The 16938-nt window shown below is 41.8% G+C and overlaps 1 protein-coding gene across 4 annotated transcripts; it reads right to left on the bottom strand.

The window, feature by feature from the left end:
• Positions 1 to 3337: 3337 nt before the first annotated feature.
• tlk2 (tousled-like kinase 2) lies at positions 3338 to 16622 on the bottom strand. 4 transcript variants are annotated; one of them, XM_039824022.1, is made up of 21 exons: positions 15949 to 16619; positions 14733 to 14815; positions 13194 to 13271; positions 13018 to 13087; positions 12888 to 12931; positions 12619 to 12717; positions 12179 to 12280; positions 11863 to 11955; positions 11576 to 11686; positions 10860 to 10996; positions 10265 to 10417; positions 10093 to 10159; positions 9912 to 10009; positions 9739 to 9820; positions 8458 to 8549; positions 8208 to 8297; positions 7866 to 8035; positions 6943 to 7081; positions 5182 to 5293; positions 4808 to 4915; positions 3338 to 4594 (listed from the first exon to the last, which is right to left on the bottom strand). In XM_039824022.1, exons 2-21 carry the CDS (start codon positions 14811 to 14813, stop codon positions 4421 to 4423), a joined length of 2100 nt encoding a protein of 699 aa, XP_039679956.1. In that variant the 5' UTR covers positions 14814 to 14815; positions 15949 to 16619; the 3' UTR covers positions 3338 to 4420. The 4 variants fall into 4 exon arrangements, with proteins under 4 accessions (XP_039679956.1, XP_039679953.1, XP_039679954.1 ...); XM_039824019.1 differs by having other exon boundaries at positions 10093 to 10417; positions 15949 to 16622; XM_039824020.1 differs by lacking the exon at positions 15949 to 16619 and adding an exon at positions 15780 to 15804 and having other exon boundaries at positions 10093 to 10417.
• Between the last annotated feature and the right edge of the window lie 316 nt (positions 16623 to 16938).

The raw sequence follows: 16938 nt of genomic DNA, 5'->3' as shown, positions 1-16938 counted from the left end.
TCATTATTTAGGGATCACTTTACAATAAGGTACACAAAAAATAGGTAGTTAATGATTAGTTACTGTTGAAAGAGCAACGAATGATTAGTTACTGTTTTTCAGAAGGGTAACAAATGATTAGTTACTGTTTTTCAGAAGGGTAACAAATGATTAGTTACTGTTTTTCAGAAGGGTAACAAATGATTAGTTACTGTTTTTCAGAAGGGTAACAAATGATTAGTTACTGTTTTTCAGAAGGGTAACAAATGATTAGTTACTGTTTTTCAGAAGGGTAGTTATGTTTTTTGAAAGAGTAACTATTCGCCCTACTAAACTAGCCTTCTGAGAAACAGTAACTAATCATTCTTTACTCTTTCAAAAACAGTAACTAATCATTAACTACCTATTACTTTGTGTACCTTATTGTAAAGTGTTACCATTATTTATTTTATTTACTTTTAGAGTTTTGGCTCTTTGGCACAAAACACTATATAGGATTTACTAGTTAAGATTTTTTTCTTTTCAGGTGTGTCTTTTTGGCCAGAGACTAACACAAAGGCAGGGACGTAGGTGTGTTGACCCCTGACATTGCTGACTGAGGGATGTGGAACATAACTTCATGGCAGGGAAGGAACCAGAGCTGTAGGCTACCAATTACAAATACATACAGGTGGCCTTACCTCTTGCCATATCACTGGGTCTGGACTATCTCCTTTTCCGGAGTTGCTCAGCGTGAGAGGCCCCTGGCGATAGTGGGGATAAGGTAGTAAAGAAGCTCGTCAGAGGCAAGGCACAATGTGTGGATGAGACACCACCTTCTATGCTGAAGCTCCGGAGGGTATGCTTAAATTGTCGGCGCATCCCACTCCTCAGCCTCCTGGGGTACTATGCACTGGTGTAGTGGGAGGGTAACGGCCAACGGTTAACAGTCAGCCACCCGGTCCTCATATAACTGTAATTAGCAGCTCAGACGTCCGGAGGGAGCTTGTAGTAGGCCTGGGAACAGGAGAAGCTGGAAAAGGTTGCTGGGGAGAGGAACATCTGCCTTGCTTAGCCTGCTGCCACAGCAACCCAGCCCAAGATAAGTGGCAGAAAATGGAAATATAAATAAATGGATGGTTGGACTGCCCAAAGCTGATGTATCCCAATCCATAAACATGTACAGTGGGTATAGAAAAGAATCAACCCCCTTTAAAATAATCACAGGTTGTATAAAAAAAAATAATTTCAGGTTGCTTTGCAGCCTGAAATGAAGACAGACACAGTTTTTGTTTCATTCAGCTGTATTTACTCAGTGCAACTTATAACATCCAAGTGAAAGATATAACACCAACATGTCATAAAAAATAAAAAAATAACATAATCACTGAATTGGAAAAAGGATCACCCCCTTGTTTCAGTATTTTGTTGAACCACCTTTTGCTTTAATTACAGCCTTTAGTGTGTTGGGATATGTCTCTACTAACTTTGCACATCTAGACGCTGCAATATTGACCACTCTTCTTTGCAGAACTGCTCAAGTTCAGTTAAATTTGATGGTGACCGTTTACGGACTGCTGTCTTCAAATCATTCCACAGATTTTCAATGGGGTTTAAGTCTGGGCTCTGACTAGGCCATGCAAGGACATTCACCTTTTTCTCTTTCAACCACTGTGTGGTCAGTTTTGCTGTGTGCTTTGGGTCATTGTCATGTTGGAAGGTAAATCTTCTTCCCACTGACAACTTTCTGGCAGAGAACGGTGTTACTTGGATGGTGAGCTGTATTGGATTTTCGCCAGACATATCGCTTGGCATTGGGGCCAAATAATTAAATTTTAGTCTCATCTGACCATAACACCTTGTTCCACGTGGCCTTAGAATCTTCAAGGTGCGTTTTGGCAAAGCTCAGTCATGACTGCATGTGGCCTTTCATGAGGAGTGGCTTTTTTTTCTTGCAACCCTCCCATAGCCATATTTGTGGAGAATTTGTGATATTGTTGTCACATGTCACACAATGACCACTCTTTGTCATGAATTCCTTGTAGTTGTTGTAGGCCTCTTGGTAGCCTCTCTGACCAATTTCCTCCTGGCTCTTTCATTGCTCCAGTTTGGAGTGATGTCCTGACCCAGGGAGGGTCTGTGTTGTACCAAATACCTTCCACTTCTTAATAATATACTTCACTGTGCTTCTAGGCACTGATGAAGCCTTTGAATTTTTTTGTATCCATCTCCTGACTTGTGCCTGTCCACAACTTTATCCCAGAGATCTTTTGACAATGCCTTGCCACCCATAGTTGATTGTTTTCTTCAGTTGCACTACCAAGGACTGAAATGCTTCAGGAAAAGCTTGTTTCATGCTGAGCTAATCAAAATGACCACAGCTGATAGTCAATTGGCTTTGTGTGCTATTGAGAAGGTGATTAACAACACCTGGCTGGGTTTACAAGTCATTTTTAGGAGGGGGGTGATTCTTTTTCCAACTCAGTGATTGTTTTTTAAATTTGTAATTTTTTTTTTTATGACAAGTTATAAGTTGTAAATACAGCTGAATAAAACAAAAAAAGTTTTTGTCTGTTTTCATTTCAGGCCGCAAAGCAACAAAATGTGATTATTTTAAAAGGGGGGTGATTCTTTTCTATACCCACTGTACAGTATGTGTTGAGAGAGAGCAACTTGGCGTCCATATAGAAAATCAATGTATGATGTCTGCTCCCAGAGTACACAGGCAAATTATATTCAATTTGTGGCCTTTAATGGAGTTTCCATGCATGAAAATTTGTGCAGAATGCCTTATTGTGTCTATTATCATTCAACATGTTACCAGAGAGACAGATGAAAAATGAGAACCCACTTAATATTGGCTTTTAAAATGGTGTTTGTATTAATGTTGTCCTTCACCTTCTGGCAGAGGCACAGTGACTCCAGACCAGTAATGGATTTATGAATGAGAGACAGCATTTATCATACTTTACTAATTTGACTGCTGCACTACACTAACATTTGAATTAAACCATAAAGTCAGCTCATACTAAATCAACATTGTCAATGTGGGATTACGGTCCAAGTTTAAAGTCTGTTTCTGGCCATTACCGAGTTGTTTGTTCCATTTACTCACTAATTAGAGAATATAACTTAATTAAATATAACAGAATACGAAGAATACGACCCAACACTAGCTAGGTGAGGCTGGATGTAAGCATTACCTAAACATATATTTGAATTTGAAGCTGTAAATATTACTTAGAAAAGCATAAACACAAAACCCAAGTACAGAAATAATACTCATGACTACAGTGTCAGCTGTGTTGTTAATAGAGGTTTTTCCTTCAAAGAAAGCAGTGATGGTCACGCCAGTCAAACAGAAGCCCAGAACAACAAACACTTTTTAACCAATAGTATTTAATGGTTTATGCAACTCTCTGCTAAGGCCCAATCTCCCCCAACAGTTCTATTAGGCAAACCAGTCCCTTGCATTTTATTGGCCAAAAATAAATTCAAACATACCTAAATAAATATGTGTTTATGGTAGGGGGGGTCAATGAAAGCAATAACAGTTCTAATTAAAAGGCAACTTGAAAAACAGTTTTCGCCATAAAACTGGTTAAATTGAAAAGTCTTTAAAAAAATGTAAAAGGGGTTGTTTCTCAACAGCTTCCACTCCATATAACACAACTCTAAAACCACTCATTATAAAAACGGAGGTGGAACACTGCCACCAGCTGGAAGTTCTAAGCTTTGGTCACAGGAGTTTGACGAGGAGATGGGAGAGGGTAAGGGCCTAGTAGCTTCTGTCCCTCCTCGTCATAAACTATCTGGTCTGGAATTTAAGCGGGGAAGGGGATCCCAGAACTGCGGGTTTGGTGACATAGTGCCATAGATATTTAGGGTTCAATACATTAACAGGCCTGACTGGTTCTTTCAGTTAAGTTCAGGGAGATGAGAACAAACAAAATGTTTGAGCTTGGGGAGTTCAGACTACCTCGGACCAGAATGGCTCATGCATGGGTGTGTGTGTGTGAATGCGTATGGGTATGAGGCCTTCTGCAGTCCTTTCCATCTGGCCAAGCTGAAGCAGTTCTATACTTCTTTTTAATTTCTCTTTTTTTAAGCAGAAAAGAAAAATCCCCATCACTGAACCCCACTTTTCGCCAACACAGTGCCAAACCTCGCCCCTTACGGCGGGAGTCGTCCAGGGCTTTGACCCCCAGAACAATGCCAGCCTTTGGAGACAGGCGGATAGGTAGGCTGGGAGGGTTGGACATGAGAGGGACGAAGGGTGACGTTGGTCTCCCTTCCCAACCCGTCCATGACTTCTCACCCACCCCTTGCCGTCATCTGACCCGTTTCCCTTTCTCGTCATGGCAAGGTGGGATGCTGCCGGGTGGGAGGACACAATAAGGAGTCGCCCCCACCCCACCCCACTCAAATGGTTCTGTCAGTCAGTCAGTTAAGGGGTGTGGGCTCAGTTTGAGGCGCTGCTGTTGGAGGAGCTGGATGTGGAGGCCACGGCCATGCCCGAGGTGCCCGAGGAGGCCACCGACTTGCGGATGTGGGGCATGAGGAAGGGGTCACTGGCCAGCTGGTGCACATCGATGCGGTCCTCCTTACGGTAGACTAGACAGCGCCTTATAAAGGCCTGGAGAAAGACAAAGTGACATTGGAATGACTGAGAAAAATAAAAACTCTTGAGCGCAGATGGTAAAAAGATGAGAATTTCCTAAATATATACACCAAAAAAAATAGAATATGAATACGAGCAGGGTATTGTGGTGGTTGAAGATGCAAAGAAATGATGCAAACACTAAATAGAGAAAACAAAAGCAGTGAGTTGAGAGAGCAGAACCAGTACCTTAGCTTCAGGTGTGACTACTGGTTTAGGTGGAAACTGCACATCTGTTGCCTTCAGTATGGTGTTCTCCTGCAGGATGTCCTGCTGGGACTGGTTGTGGCCGAAGGGCTAAAAAGCAAAGACAATGAACCAAGTCTTACTGAAACGAACAAAAACATGAACTAAAATCAAGTGAATAGGAATAATTTAAGTGTGTTGATGTTCAGTACACTGTCCATAATAAAACGTTACTTAATCTTCCTTTGTCTAAAAATCATTTTACATACAATAAAACATTAAATTCATGTAACCAAGGGACATTTTTATGGACTTTATAACTGACTTAATAGCTTAGATGTCTTGTTGCAACATATTTTCTTCAGTGCGTCTCCTACCTTGCGGCCATACAAACACTGGTAGAAAATGACTCCCACAGACCACACATCCACCTTGTTGGAGATTTTGGGTGGTTCCTTCCCAACCACAAAGCATTCTGGGGGAAGGTACCTAAAAAAAGAGAAAAGGGGAGCAGTGTTAATATTAAAATCGGTTTCAACAGATACAATTAAACTGTCCAGTTTCAAATTGCATTTTGTAGTCATGACAAAGACTAAGAATCTTTTTTCAACATGATCTCAGCTCTCTGTCCCCACATATGAAGTAGTAACATCAACAACAAACAATGTGCACAGGGTGATCCTCATGAGAACCAGGCTCTGTGAGTGGATTTGTTCGTGTGGTGGGCATCTTGCTTAAAGTGCCCATATTATGAAAAAAACATACATTGTCTTTTTCTGGGTATTTTGTGTCTCTGGTGCTTCCACACGCATACAAACTTGGAAAAAATACCATCCATGCTGTTTTGAGTGAGATACGGGTTTCTGAACGTCTTCTGCCTTCAGTATCCGGGTGAGCTGTTCAAAATCTTCAGGGCTTCCTATGTCAGTAGCCGAGACGAGGTGGCTAACCCTAGCATGCTAGCTTGTTCTCAATGGCAAAACACTGCTACAACACACACTAGTTCACCATAATCTACAACATAACTACTTACATGTCCCTGTTCTGCAGGTATTCCACGCAAAGTTGGAAGTGCGCCCTCGTTTGGAAGAAGTCTCCCAGCTAATCCTGCCTGGTACTAACTGAAGTTGTAGAAACAAACAGCTAGCTGATGTGATCCTTACCTAGCTACTGCGCATGTGCCTCCAAACAAAGATGGGACAGAAGTGAGATGCCTCGCTCTGTAGCTAAAACAGAGACCTGAACACACAGGGTGAAAAGAGGAGCTGCAGCAATGTGCAGTACAACAAAACTATGGTGTTTTTTGAAAATGAAACCATGTAAACCTATTCTGGTACAACCTCAGAATACAATTAGAAACCTGAAATGAGCATAATATGGGCACTTTAAGGGACCTTTGCGTGAGCATTCGTACACCAGGCAGCATGATAAGAAATGAAAACAAGCATTCAACTAAACAGACGCTGAAGCTTTATACTTCCATATACCAAGATACACCTTAGTAATATTACAACTACTGGGATTAAATGGCATTGCTCCACAAGATATGGGTGTCATGTATTGCTTTAGTCTTTTAGCCACAACAGCACTTTGCCGTAAACAGGTGGAGTACAGTCAGTGTTGTTTTACTCATTTAATTAGTAAAAAGCGCTGAAACCCAATGAAAAGGAGTTGGTCATTTAACACTATACATGGGATTTTTTTGTTGCATTATAACCTTTGCTGCCCTTTTCTCTGGATGGATTTTCTCACGTCTTTATTGCTCCTAACAATGTTTATTGCTCAAGCACACCCGGTCATATTTCTTTGTATGATTCTTCTACAAATGTAGCAAGCTTCCAACTCTGATTCTGCATCTAAAAACACTCATACTGCACACTTTAGATTCCGCCATTTTGTTTTTTCCGTCTACAGCATAAAATGCCTTCACACAGCAAAATGATGACTTAGTTTCTTACGCACTGTGCTGCGGGAAAGCAGTCAGACACTGAGAAATATTTCAGCCCTGACAACCGAACATAAAGTTGACCCTTGAGGACTAACGCTCCGTAGCAAAAAATAAACCGCACAGTTTATTATATCACAGATGGTGGCCCCCCCTGCGGCAGAGTGGCATCTTCTTCCAGTGTAACTCTCACCAGTATGTCCCTGCTCCCTGTGACGTCAGCTCCATCCCGTCCACTGAGTTGTAGCTGTCATCATCCATGATCTTCGACAGGCCAAAGTCTGTGATCTTGATCTCTCCGCAGGCAGTGCCGTTCACCAGGAGGATGTTACCTGAGCAGGGCGAGGAGAGGATTTACAGCCATTAAAGAAAAAGCCTGCATAGTTCAGATTTATATTCCCATTTTGAGATGAAAATAAAAACTATACTCTGGATGACTCAGTTCTGTTGAATGCACAATAAGTGCGTCAACATCCAGTTTAAAACCTGGTGGTATTGGGTTAAGGCAACGCCCCAGTTTCTCAAACGCCATGTAAACACCTTACCCTGGCTGAAATCGGAGTTCTCCTACCACAGTTAACAGACCAAGCTAACTCCTTTAGTAACCGGGGTATTCATGCATGTATACATCTTAACAGGGGTAAGTTCAGGTTATGCGTCTGCTCCGTAGGTTATAACTGCCCCTTTTGAACCGGAAAGAGAGCAGTAGAAGCCAAAAACAACAACACAAGCTTTAAACCTTTAAACTCACTTAACCGGGGTAAGACCATACCCTGTGCATGTAAACACTGAATGATTGCAAATTTTAAAAAAATAAACATGATCAAATCAATCTTAATGGAATAATGGCCAGAAAATGGATTGAAGGCCAAACTACCTATCAAGACAAATCACAACTATAATCTGCCCAACAATTGTATTGTAGGTCCGCCTATTAAGACGCTTGTAAATCCCCAATGCTGGACAATGTCTCCCTATCATCATTACTGAAGCTGCAGTGGTTTAAGTGGTTAATTTAACTGAAAGTTTAATTTGAAGTAGAACTGTGCCAAGAAAACTGAAACTAGATCATGCAAGCTCTTAGCGTTTAAGAGCCACTGTGGTGTGGAGACCCACCAGGTTTGAGGTCGTAGTGGATAATGGGCGGTCTGATCTCATTGAGGTACTTCAGGGCGTTAACAATCTGCATGATGATGGAGCGGCCCTCTTTCTCGGACATAAGTTTGTGCTGCTTCAGGTAGAAGTCCAAATCATTGCCTTCGCAGTACTCCAGGACTGTGCAGAACCTGCTCCAAAATAAGGGAAAAGCATTTATCCACCTCAGCAGCATTTGGTTCATAAAAAAAACAAAAAAAACACAGTTAAGGCTCTACTGATTGGCTCAAACTGAACCCAATCTGCATGAACAAGAGTCCATATTTTGGAAGGCACACATTTGTTTAAAAGGAAATGACTTACGAGTCAGTGTCGAGCGAAAAGTAGTCGTAGAGTTTAACTATTCGTGGGTGGTCCAGCTCTTTATGGATTCTATATTCCCTGCACGCGTGTCTGAAACAAAGAGCATTTCCAACATTTGCACCAATCACTTGAAATGTGGATATATTACACCCAGTGAATCCGATGGGTTAATAAATGATGAACAGAACATAATTCATAGTCATTCAAAATATATTAGTGTCATTGTGTTAAAAAATTGAACAGCACTCACTTGTGATAATTTTCCTTCTTCTCATCCCTCCAGTTCTTGTTTAACTGGTGGATTTTGACCGCAACATACCTTTGCTCTGTTAAGTCAAAGGCCTGGAAAATAAATGTCTCATATTAGTTAGGAAGTACATTTGGCTTTACTTTGTTTTAATTGCAGTGAAATTCTTGCTTCATCACTTTTACAGTGATGACAGCAGATTCTTGGAAAAAGTCTCACATTCTGACACAACAACTTAAGCTGGGCTCAGACTACACAAGTTTTAAAATCCTAAACAATTTTGAAATACGGTTGCAAAACGCACATGATAATCTCCACAGATAATTCTTTTCTCCAACCTTAAACACACACTACAAGATTTGAAAATAATGGTGCATCTCATACTACAGGATAGTATTAAGATTATCGTGCCAGAGGGAGCAAGGCACCACCTCATGTGATCTCTCTAACGGGATCTCACGGGGAAGCAGATGTAAACAAAATGGTGACTGACGTGGGACGGCGACTTTCTGTAGCAGGGATTAAAAAGTGGTTGGGAAGACGTGGTCACCACGGGTTGTCTGTTCTTGACTCTTCGGTGAGTTTAACCGTTTCAGTCTCCTGTTTACCGTTGCTTGGCAACACTGTCAGCTGCTGCGGGACTCATTTTCTTTTGTGAAAGTACTGACGTAATCATAGAGATAACCAGTTTGGGAGGGTTTAAGATTGGATCTGTACACGGCTCACATTACCAGATAATCTGGGCCGGATTATTAACCATTATATATTATAATTATTTAATGATATTAAAAATTATTTCTCCACCGCTTACGGGTGGGGGTGTATTGGGGATAAATCGGCCCAAAACTCTTGAAGTCTGAGCCAGGCTTTAGTGTAAAGCAATGAAACATGCATCCTCAAATATTTTCTAAAGTATCACTTTAAGTATATGAGCAAGTTAGTTTTCACCAGTGTTACGCCACAATCTAGGACATCAAAAATGACCACAGACTTGAGTCAACTCACACTCTCTTAAGCAGCAGAAAACTGGTAGTTGTTGCAAGGCTGTTGTACAAGATTGTATTGAATTGAGCATGTGTTAATAATTACCAAATTTTTAAGCCTGTAGAACTGTAAATACTGAGTACTAATGCTGCCTTTTCTCTGTCTAATATACAGGATGTGTTGGCAAAGGTATTCACTACATTAATTCAATAATAGAAACTGGAATGTATTTATGGTGTATGAACTATTATCAAAAAGCAGTGGTTCTGCCTTAACAGGGAAAGATGGAGTTTCTCTCACCTTGTAAACTTCACTGAAACCTCCCCGTCCAAGTAAATAGAGTAGCAGGTATCTGTCATTTAGCGTAGGGTGATCTTTGAATCTACACGGGGTGAGAAGCAATTCAAGTCATGTAATTAAACAAGAGCATAGGACACATCATTACAGACAAACCAGGAAAGAAGAAATCGTACTGAGAATTATCCTCATTGTGGATCCTTTTCAACTCGCGAATGTGCAGGTTCCGCACTCGCTCCAGCCGCTCCAGCTCCGCCTGGATCTCTGCCTCCTCCTGCAAAGGACAACAAACTTATATCTAAACCTGTGCAGCTAACAAAACAATGAAACAGAAAACAAAAATACATCAGGCATTACCTTCTTAAGGTGGCCTAATCTTAGCTTAAAGATTTCCTCCTGCTCGTGGTACTCTGCCTGTGATAACCTACAAGGACACAGAACAAACCTCAGTGCCACTGTGAATATGCGAGCAGGGGGAAAAACAGCTGGTATGAAAGAGAAGATAAATAAAAAACAAAAAGCATCGTACACTTCACTTTCTGTTCCATTGGTTTTGCTTTTGCGTTTGTTTTGCTCCAGACTTGGAGGTGGAGTCTGGGCCATGGAGGGCGGTTTGCGTTTGGCCAGCAGCTTCCTCTGTCTTTCAATTTCCTCTCGCTGGGAATTGATTCTTTCTTGTTGTCTGAAAACAGATGACACATTCCAATGACATGTAGACCTAATGCATGTATCAGTTTGTGTGTGATCTACTGTAAGCGATCTGGCCCTGGTCACGATACTGCCTCTTCTATGTAGGATGTGCTTATATTAGATCATTTGCAAAAACGGCTTCAACTCTGTTTTCAGACATGAAACATTTTATGTATAATGCAAATTATTCTGCACACAATGCCACAAGACAAAGATGTATTGTTTATGTTGTAAAAACAAAAAATGTAACTTACATTGATATCTACATAATATCAAAACCGACTTGGGTTGTTCATTTCATACTAATGCCATAACTATTGAAGTATATTAGTGTGATTTTGCCTCTCTAACTAGCAGCTTAATAGTTAAAATGATATTAGAGAGAAAGTGTGGAGGAGGATCTTAAAGATGAAACGTAAAAAAAAAGCCCTCACTTGATAAGGTTTTGGAAGGCATATCCATCCGTCCACTGCTCAGTGAAAGACGCTCCATGTCTCACTGTGGTGAAGTGACCCAGTCGAAGCCTGTCCTGCATGCTTTTGTCCCGGCACGCCATCTTCTCCTGTTTGGACTGGAGGAAGGGCAGAGAAATTCAGGCATCCAACCAGTACGGTTGATTCCACGTAGCATAAAAGGCAGGGTTGGTAATGTTGAAAAGCTAGCAAGATTTGAAAGTAGCATCTCCTACTAATAACAACACCTAATATCATAACGCATGTTTACAACAAGCCTGACAACTGTTAGCACTGTGACGACACGTATTGAGGTCAGGCTCATACACTGGAGGGGTAGAGTATGCGCAGCGGGGCAAGGAGGCATTTCATTGGTTCGTTCAAAGCGGACGGCGAGGCAGTGATTGGAGGACTTTTTCACAGGATTACAGCAACAAATGAAAGATGTTTTTCGCTCCATTTTCAGAGCCCATAAGTTATTTATTGCTGTTTGGGTATGCCCATTTCAAACTATAATATTATATATATATATATATAATATTATATATATATATATATATATATATATATTAAATATATAACCAGCCCTGCCTTTAAATAAGAGCTTCTAAAACTAGCGCACATCAAAAACCCACAATGACCCACTCACTGGAAATTAATAGTTTAAAATAAGTCATGGTGCTATTAGATGCACATACTTTTTCAATCAGCAGCTTCTTGGACATGGTCACACACTTATTTAAGCGTTCCTTGTATCGTTCCAGCATCCTCTGCTGTTCATCAATCTGTCTCCTCAGATCACAGTTTGCCTGAAACAGAACGAGCACAAAAAAGTTCAGGTACAAAATATATAAATGTACAGACAGAAGGAATGTTTCAGCTCTGACATGCCTTGAGTGAAAAACCCAGACAGGGACCATATATTCTCAAAACCACCGAAAATGGCAAGCAGAGTAGCAGGGATGAAATGTAATGAGATTAGTACCCGCAGCAAATCGTCTATTCGGCCCTCCTTCTTCTCCAGGTCAGAGTTCTTGTTGTTCTCCATTGCTGTTAGTTTCTCTATAGTAAGGTCAGACTACAGGGTACAGTGAGCACAAAAACAGTGTTTATGTTAATGGTGGATCATTCTGTATCAGTGAAAAATGTAATACAAACAGTCCCATCTAACAAACTCTTCCAGTTGCTAACTGGTTTCCAGTTGCAAATATATTGGTTTATATGTACCACTTATATAACAAAGGCCTTTTGAATTATAATAAGAGTTCAATTAGATAAAAAGCCAGTGGCATTTCAAGTACCTGTGTGGCTTTGTGGAGCATGTGAAGAGAGGCAGGCTTCAGTGAACACGTCGAGTGCTCTGTGTTGGCCGAGCTTACAGAGGAGGGGCTTCCCTGCTGCACCTGGGAGGCAAAAACATTCATCAAATAAAAAAAACTTACACAGACAGAGGGTGTCTTAATGTGTGCACTTTATCACATTGAAGAATTCATCCAGACCTGCAAGTCATGATAAGACAAAATATAATGAACAGCAAAAGATGTGTGCAACAGGTTAAATTCCAAGTGTGTTTGAATCTGTAATTATTGGCCAAACCGTGTTCATAGACCACATCAGACTCTTCTAACCTATAAACCACTTGACCTACTGATGTTAATAACAAGCGTGGAAGAGAGAATGGCAGGAAAATGTGGAGATAAAAAAAGAAGAATGAGACAGATCACAGAGCAAACATGCTCACCGTGACAGGGGGGTTGGAGAGGGAGTGTTGTGGGGAAGAGCGGACCACTGGTGGAATTCCCCTGGCAGGGCTGGTACCAGGACCGCTACCTCCCGCGAACTGACAGACAAGCAAAGACAGAAGAAAGCAGTTCAATGGAAAGACCAAGATGGAATAAAAAAAGAAAAAAGAAAAAGTGGTTAGAAAGTAAGTATGAAAAGTTAATACTGAAGCATTGTTAGAGGCCACAAGCTTTGCTGCATACACACTCAAACTCTTCTGCCACTCACCTCAAAATAATCACTAATTTTATGTCCCCTTGCACCTGCTTTGCCTAGAAGAGAGACACAGGGAGTTCAGACAGAGAGGCCGATATTTGGGATACACAATGAGAGGATCATAGCAGTGGAACAATCTTACCTTGGCTGCTGTCAAAATGTTCTGCTTTCCGTTTTCTCACTCTCTGCTCATTCCCTTTTTTCTCAGGAGTCTGTCAGGAAAGTAGTGTGAATCAACTGAATGTATAATAGGGCAACACGGAGGAGATGGTTGGCATAAAAAAAAAAAAATCCTGTTCATTTGTAACAGAGACTAACCTCTAGCTCTTTGTCACTGAGCGAGCCTACACTGCATAGACTCTGATTGGATGACTCATTTTGGTTCTGACCCGAGCCCTGTTAAAATGAGGTAGAAATACATAAAAATAAAGCACAAGGAGCAATTAAATACAAAAGAAGCATAAAACATGCAAGAATACATTCGTAGAAGTGTTTTGTTACGTGTGCACATGTACTTATTGTGTATGCATAAACTTGTGTGAGAGAGAGTGCACACAGTTAGAAAACGGGTGAGAAACAGAAAGAAGGGATGGCTAGTGTCACCATTAACTTGACACTGAATCTAGACCTGCATCAGCCCTAATGCAGTTCCCTTGTTGATGCCTGTCAGTCAAATGAATCACATAAAAATTCTGCAGGCACTGTCCAATCAGGGAGAGATACTTAGTCATTCAGAGCACACCAGAGCTCTCTCACTGAACCCTCCTAAAATGGCTGAACATTAGGCATGCTGCTGGGGATGTATACCTCCCTCTGTCACCTTTAGATAATGTCATCCATTTTCCTCCTGTTCACCAGGGTCTTAACCGTTTGTTTCTTCTCTCACTCACTGGAGAAAGCCAGAGTAAGATGCTTTGCTTGATTTAATAATGACAGCTTGTTTTCACCCCTGCCACATATATTGGTTGTTTGATCAGACCTGTTCAAAAGGAAATTTACTTTCCAAAAATGTTAGTAGGCCATCTCTGTTCCATTACCAAAAGGCGTGCCAGCCCATTGTCCTCAAAAGGATAACAATTTCCCTTTCTTTAATACCAACTCAGTGATAACAGAGAGCGCAGCAGTGCCACAGGGCTGTTCCAAGGTCAAGAAAAAACTTGGCTCTGCTCTGTGACATTGAAGGGCTTTTAGACCACCAACCCATATTTCTTCATAGCCATTTGTTGACACACTTCTCTCTCATTACCCCCCTACACACATTACATCTCTTGTCCTACAGGGTGGCTGTGGCATGATGCCTTAGCGAGAGACGCCATTTTCTCTGCGGCAGCAGCCATGCCATGCTCTGGGCTCAGCTCTGCCTATGGCTGGCACAGGGCCCACTCCTGGCACTGACTCTCGCTCCCTAACTGTTCCAAGATCACCTTCCACAAAGACTGCTCCATCCATGTAGCAAGCAAGAGGGTAAAAAGCTAAATGCTGCCTCCACTCACACCTGGTCAAGAACTACATTCCTCCTCTGCCTCCTCCCCCTACCACCCCTGTCCTGTCTGTGGCCTTTTTGGCAGGCATCACCACTTGCATATGCAGCCTCTACATCATGAGCCAGGAAGAGATGCCATATCACACTAGCCAAAAAAACACAGACACAGCTCAACCTTCTCCAGAGACAGACAAAGAAAAGGAGTGGGGCCAAGCTTGTCCAGGCCAAACAGCAGAATGATACTGAGGCGGAGTGAGACAAAGAAAGGAAGAGAGTCATACAAATGTGTCATCAAGAAAATCTGTGATTATAAGCACTTTGACAGGAGAAGAGTCCTCATGCTCCACCTCAGCGACATCTGCTGTAACACAAACCTTAGCCACACCGACCCCAGTGAAGCGAGCCTCCAACAGCTCCTGTCGTCGGGGGTCCAGGCTATGCAGTTCTTCCATCATGGCTGCAGAGACAAGAACACAGATTAAGGAAGGCATTGTGGGGTCTGGTATATTCAAGCGTGAGTGACGATCAGTGTTTCAAAAGGCATTAGTTGTGATGAGTCATAGCTGTTTTAAGCTATATGGAAAATTCCTGTTCTGAGTCATCAATAAGCCTGACAATAATGTTAATGACTATCATGTTTGTACAGCAAGCACCAATGCAACAAACACTCACAGCAGTAAAATGCCCAGAAATATAGCCAATAATGGATACTAAATATGCATCAAAGACTAGGGCCAGATGTGTAGAGCCATTGCATGCAAACGTATAGCATCATGTGATAACACCCTGGCACTTTAGGCCGAAGTTACATACATAGCTAGCCCTGGAGTTATGAACGGTCACTAATGGAGGGACTGCCAAGTATACTCTCAGAAATGGAAATCGCAACAGTAGACAATAAGTGCCCAGCTTGCTAGCCTGTGCAAATGTTAACGTTTAAGTTAACGTCACACGCCCAACACTGATTGCTATGTCTTTCTTGTTATCTATAGCTTGCATTAACGTAGCTACATACATTAAATGAACGGTGTACGTTAACCTAACGTTAAAGCATTCGTGTCGATTTAGGGATACTAACGTTAGTCCTTATTCGTGTGTAACTCAACTCGGGATTGAGTTTGCTGGCTCAGCTAACAACGATTTGAAACATCATCAGTGAATAATCAGAGAGGTAGCTGGCTAACATTGGATAAATGAGCTAACAAGCATACCGAGGTTGGGCATCACTTAGCTAGCATTACAATCTAAGAGCTAACGTTAGCTAGTGACATTAGATCTGATTTAGTAAAGTAACGTTAATGTACCCAAACAAGGCAAATTGTAATGAATGTTGGCCCAATTGCATTTGTCTGATTAGGTAGATAACGACTCAACCCATTACAACTACTGTCCACAATAGTTACATTATTTTACAAACACACTTTAAGATAGATAGCGTTAGGTAGCCAACATGCTAACGTTAACTCGTCTGTCAAAAAGAAGCATCCTCTCGGTTCAGTGTTGCCAGGTGCTTATGGTGCCACGACGCCTGGAATCACTTTAACGAGAGTCCTGTCCAGATAAATGACGACCACCTAACGAGATACTTACTGCAATTTAATATTTTCTGCGTCCTTCGGAGGGTCTGCGGTTAACCCTGAAACCGTTCCCGTTGTTTCCTCGGTGTTCGACAGACCCTCCCAGGCTAGGCCGCATCCACAGCCGCGTCTCTCGCGTGCTGACAATTAACGATCGAGACACGGGAGTGTGCGGTGTAGCTCAAGGTAGACGACGGTGGATTCCCCTCGGAGGCCTCGACAACTCCGGGTAACCCAAACCCGCCTTGCTGTGCTCCTTAAGCAGGGATCCCCATCACATCCCTCTCGCCGAGGACCATACCGTGCCTATGTCGGTTATCTCCTTCCAGACAATGGCGATCCTCGAGATTCTGCGTTTTTCACCAGGTATAAATGTCTTTAAAACTAGCTTAAGTTACCCCTATCCTTTCTCCCCCGGTGGTGAGATCAATTTCGGGTCCTGGCTTCCAGCTCGATCAAAACAAAGTTCGGCTCCAGTCGTCTTCCTCGCCGCAGGGAAGAAACCAATCTGTTTCGGAAGTTGTGCTGTTGCAGGCGTTTCAGTTGAATCCGGATCGATTCGGTTCGGTTCTCATGTTTTTACAATGTAAACAATAATCAGTAAAATCTCATATTTTCTCGTGAGATTGTTCAAGTATTTCACCTTCGTTCAGTCCACGCCTGCCCCAAATCTCCTGTCTGGACCAATGGCAAATCCCTCTGTACACAATACAATTTACAGCACCCACCCAGGCAACCACCAAAATCACTTATCAGAAAGTTTCCATTCCCATGATGTTCACACCCACACATTGAATTTATATAATGTCAGTGAATTGCCAGATTATTGTTTTTTTCCCCCTAAAGTAGCCATTCAATCATAAATAGGTGTTTAACCATTCAAGAGACTGTGATGGAAAGTAAGCAGTATGGACCAATATCATTAAGTGATTTCCTTTGTTTAACAAAACACATTTGAAAACAACTTTAAAATACAGATGTAAAAAAGATTTACAGTTTTCGA

This window comes from Perca fluviatilis, chromosome 15 (assembly GCF_010015445.1).
Source record: "Perca fluviatilis chromosome 15, GENO_Pfluv_1.0, whole genome shotgun sequence".
Taxonomy (NCBI): domain Eukaryota; kingdom Metazoa; phylum Chordata; class Actinopteri; order Perciformes; family Percidae; genus Perca; species Perca fluviatilis.
This window is presented reverse-complemented; position numbering and strand designations above follow the sequence as displayed.

Excerpts from the sequence above, each read along its gene's own strand:
- tlk2 (XM_039824019.1), bottom strand. The coding sequence starts at position 14,813 with ATGATGGAAGAACTGCATAGCCTGGACCCCCGACGACAGGAGCTGTTG. Across the intron at positions 11,956-12,178 it reads TGCTCCACAAAGCCACACAG|TCTGACCTTACTATAGAGAA; the intron begins GTACTTGAAATG and ends TGTACCCTGTAG. Across the intron at positions 9,821-9,911 it reads CACAATGAGGATAATTCTCA|ATTCAAAGATCACCCTACGC; the intron begins GTACGATTTCTT and ends CACCCCGTGTAG.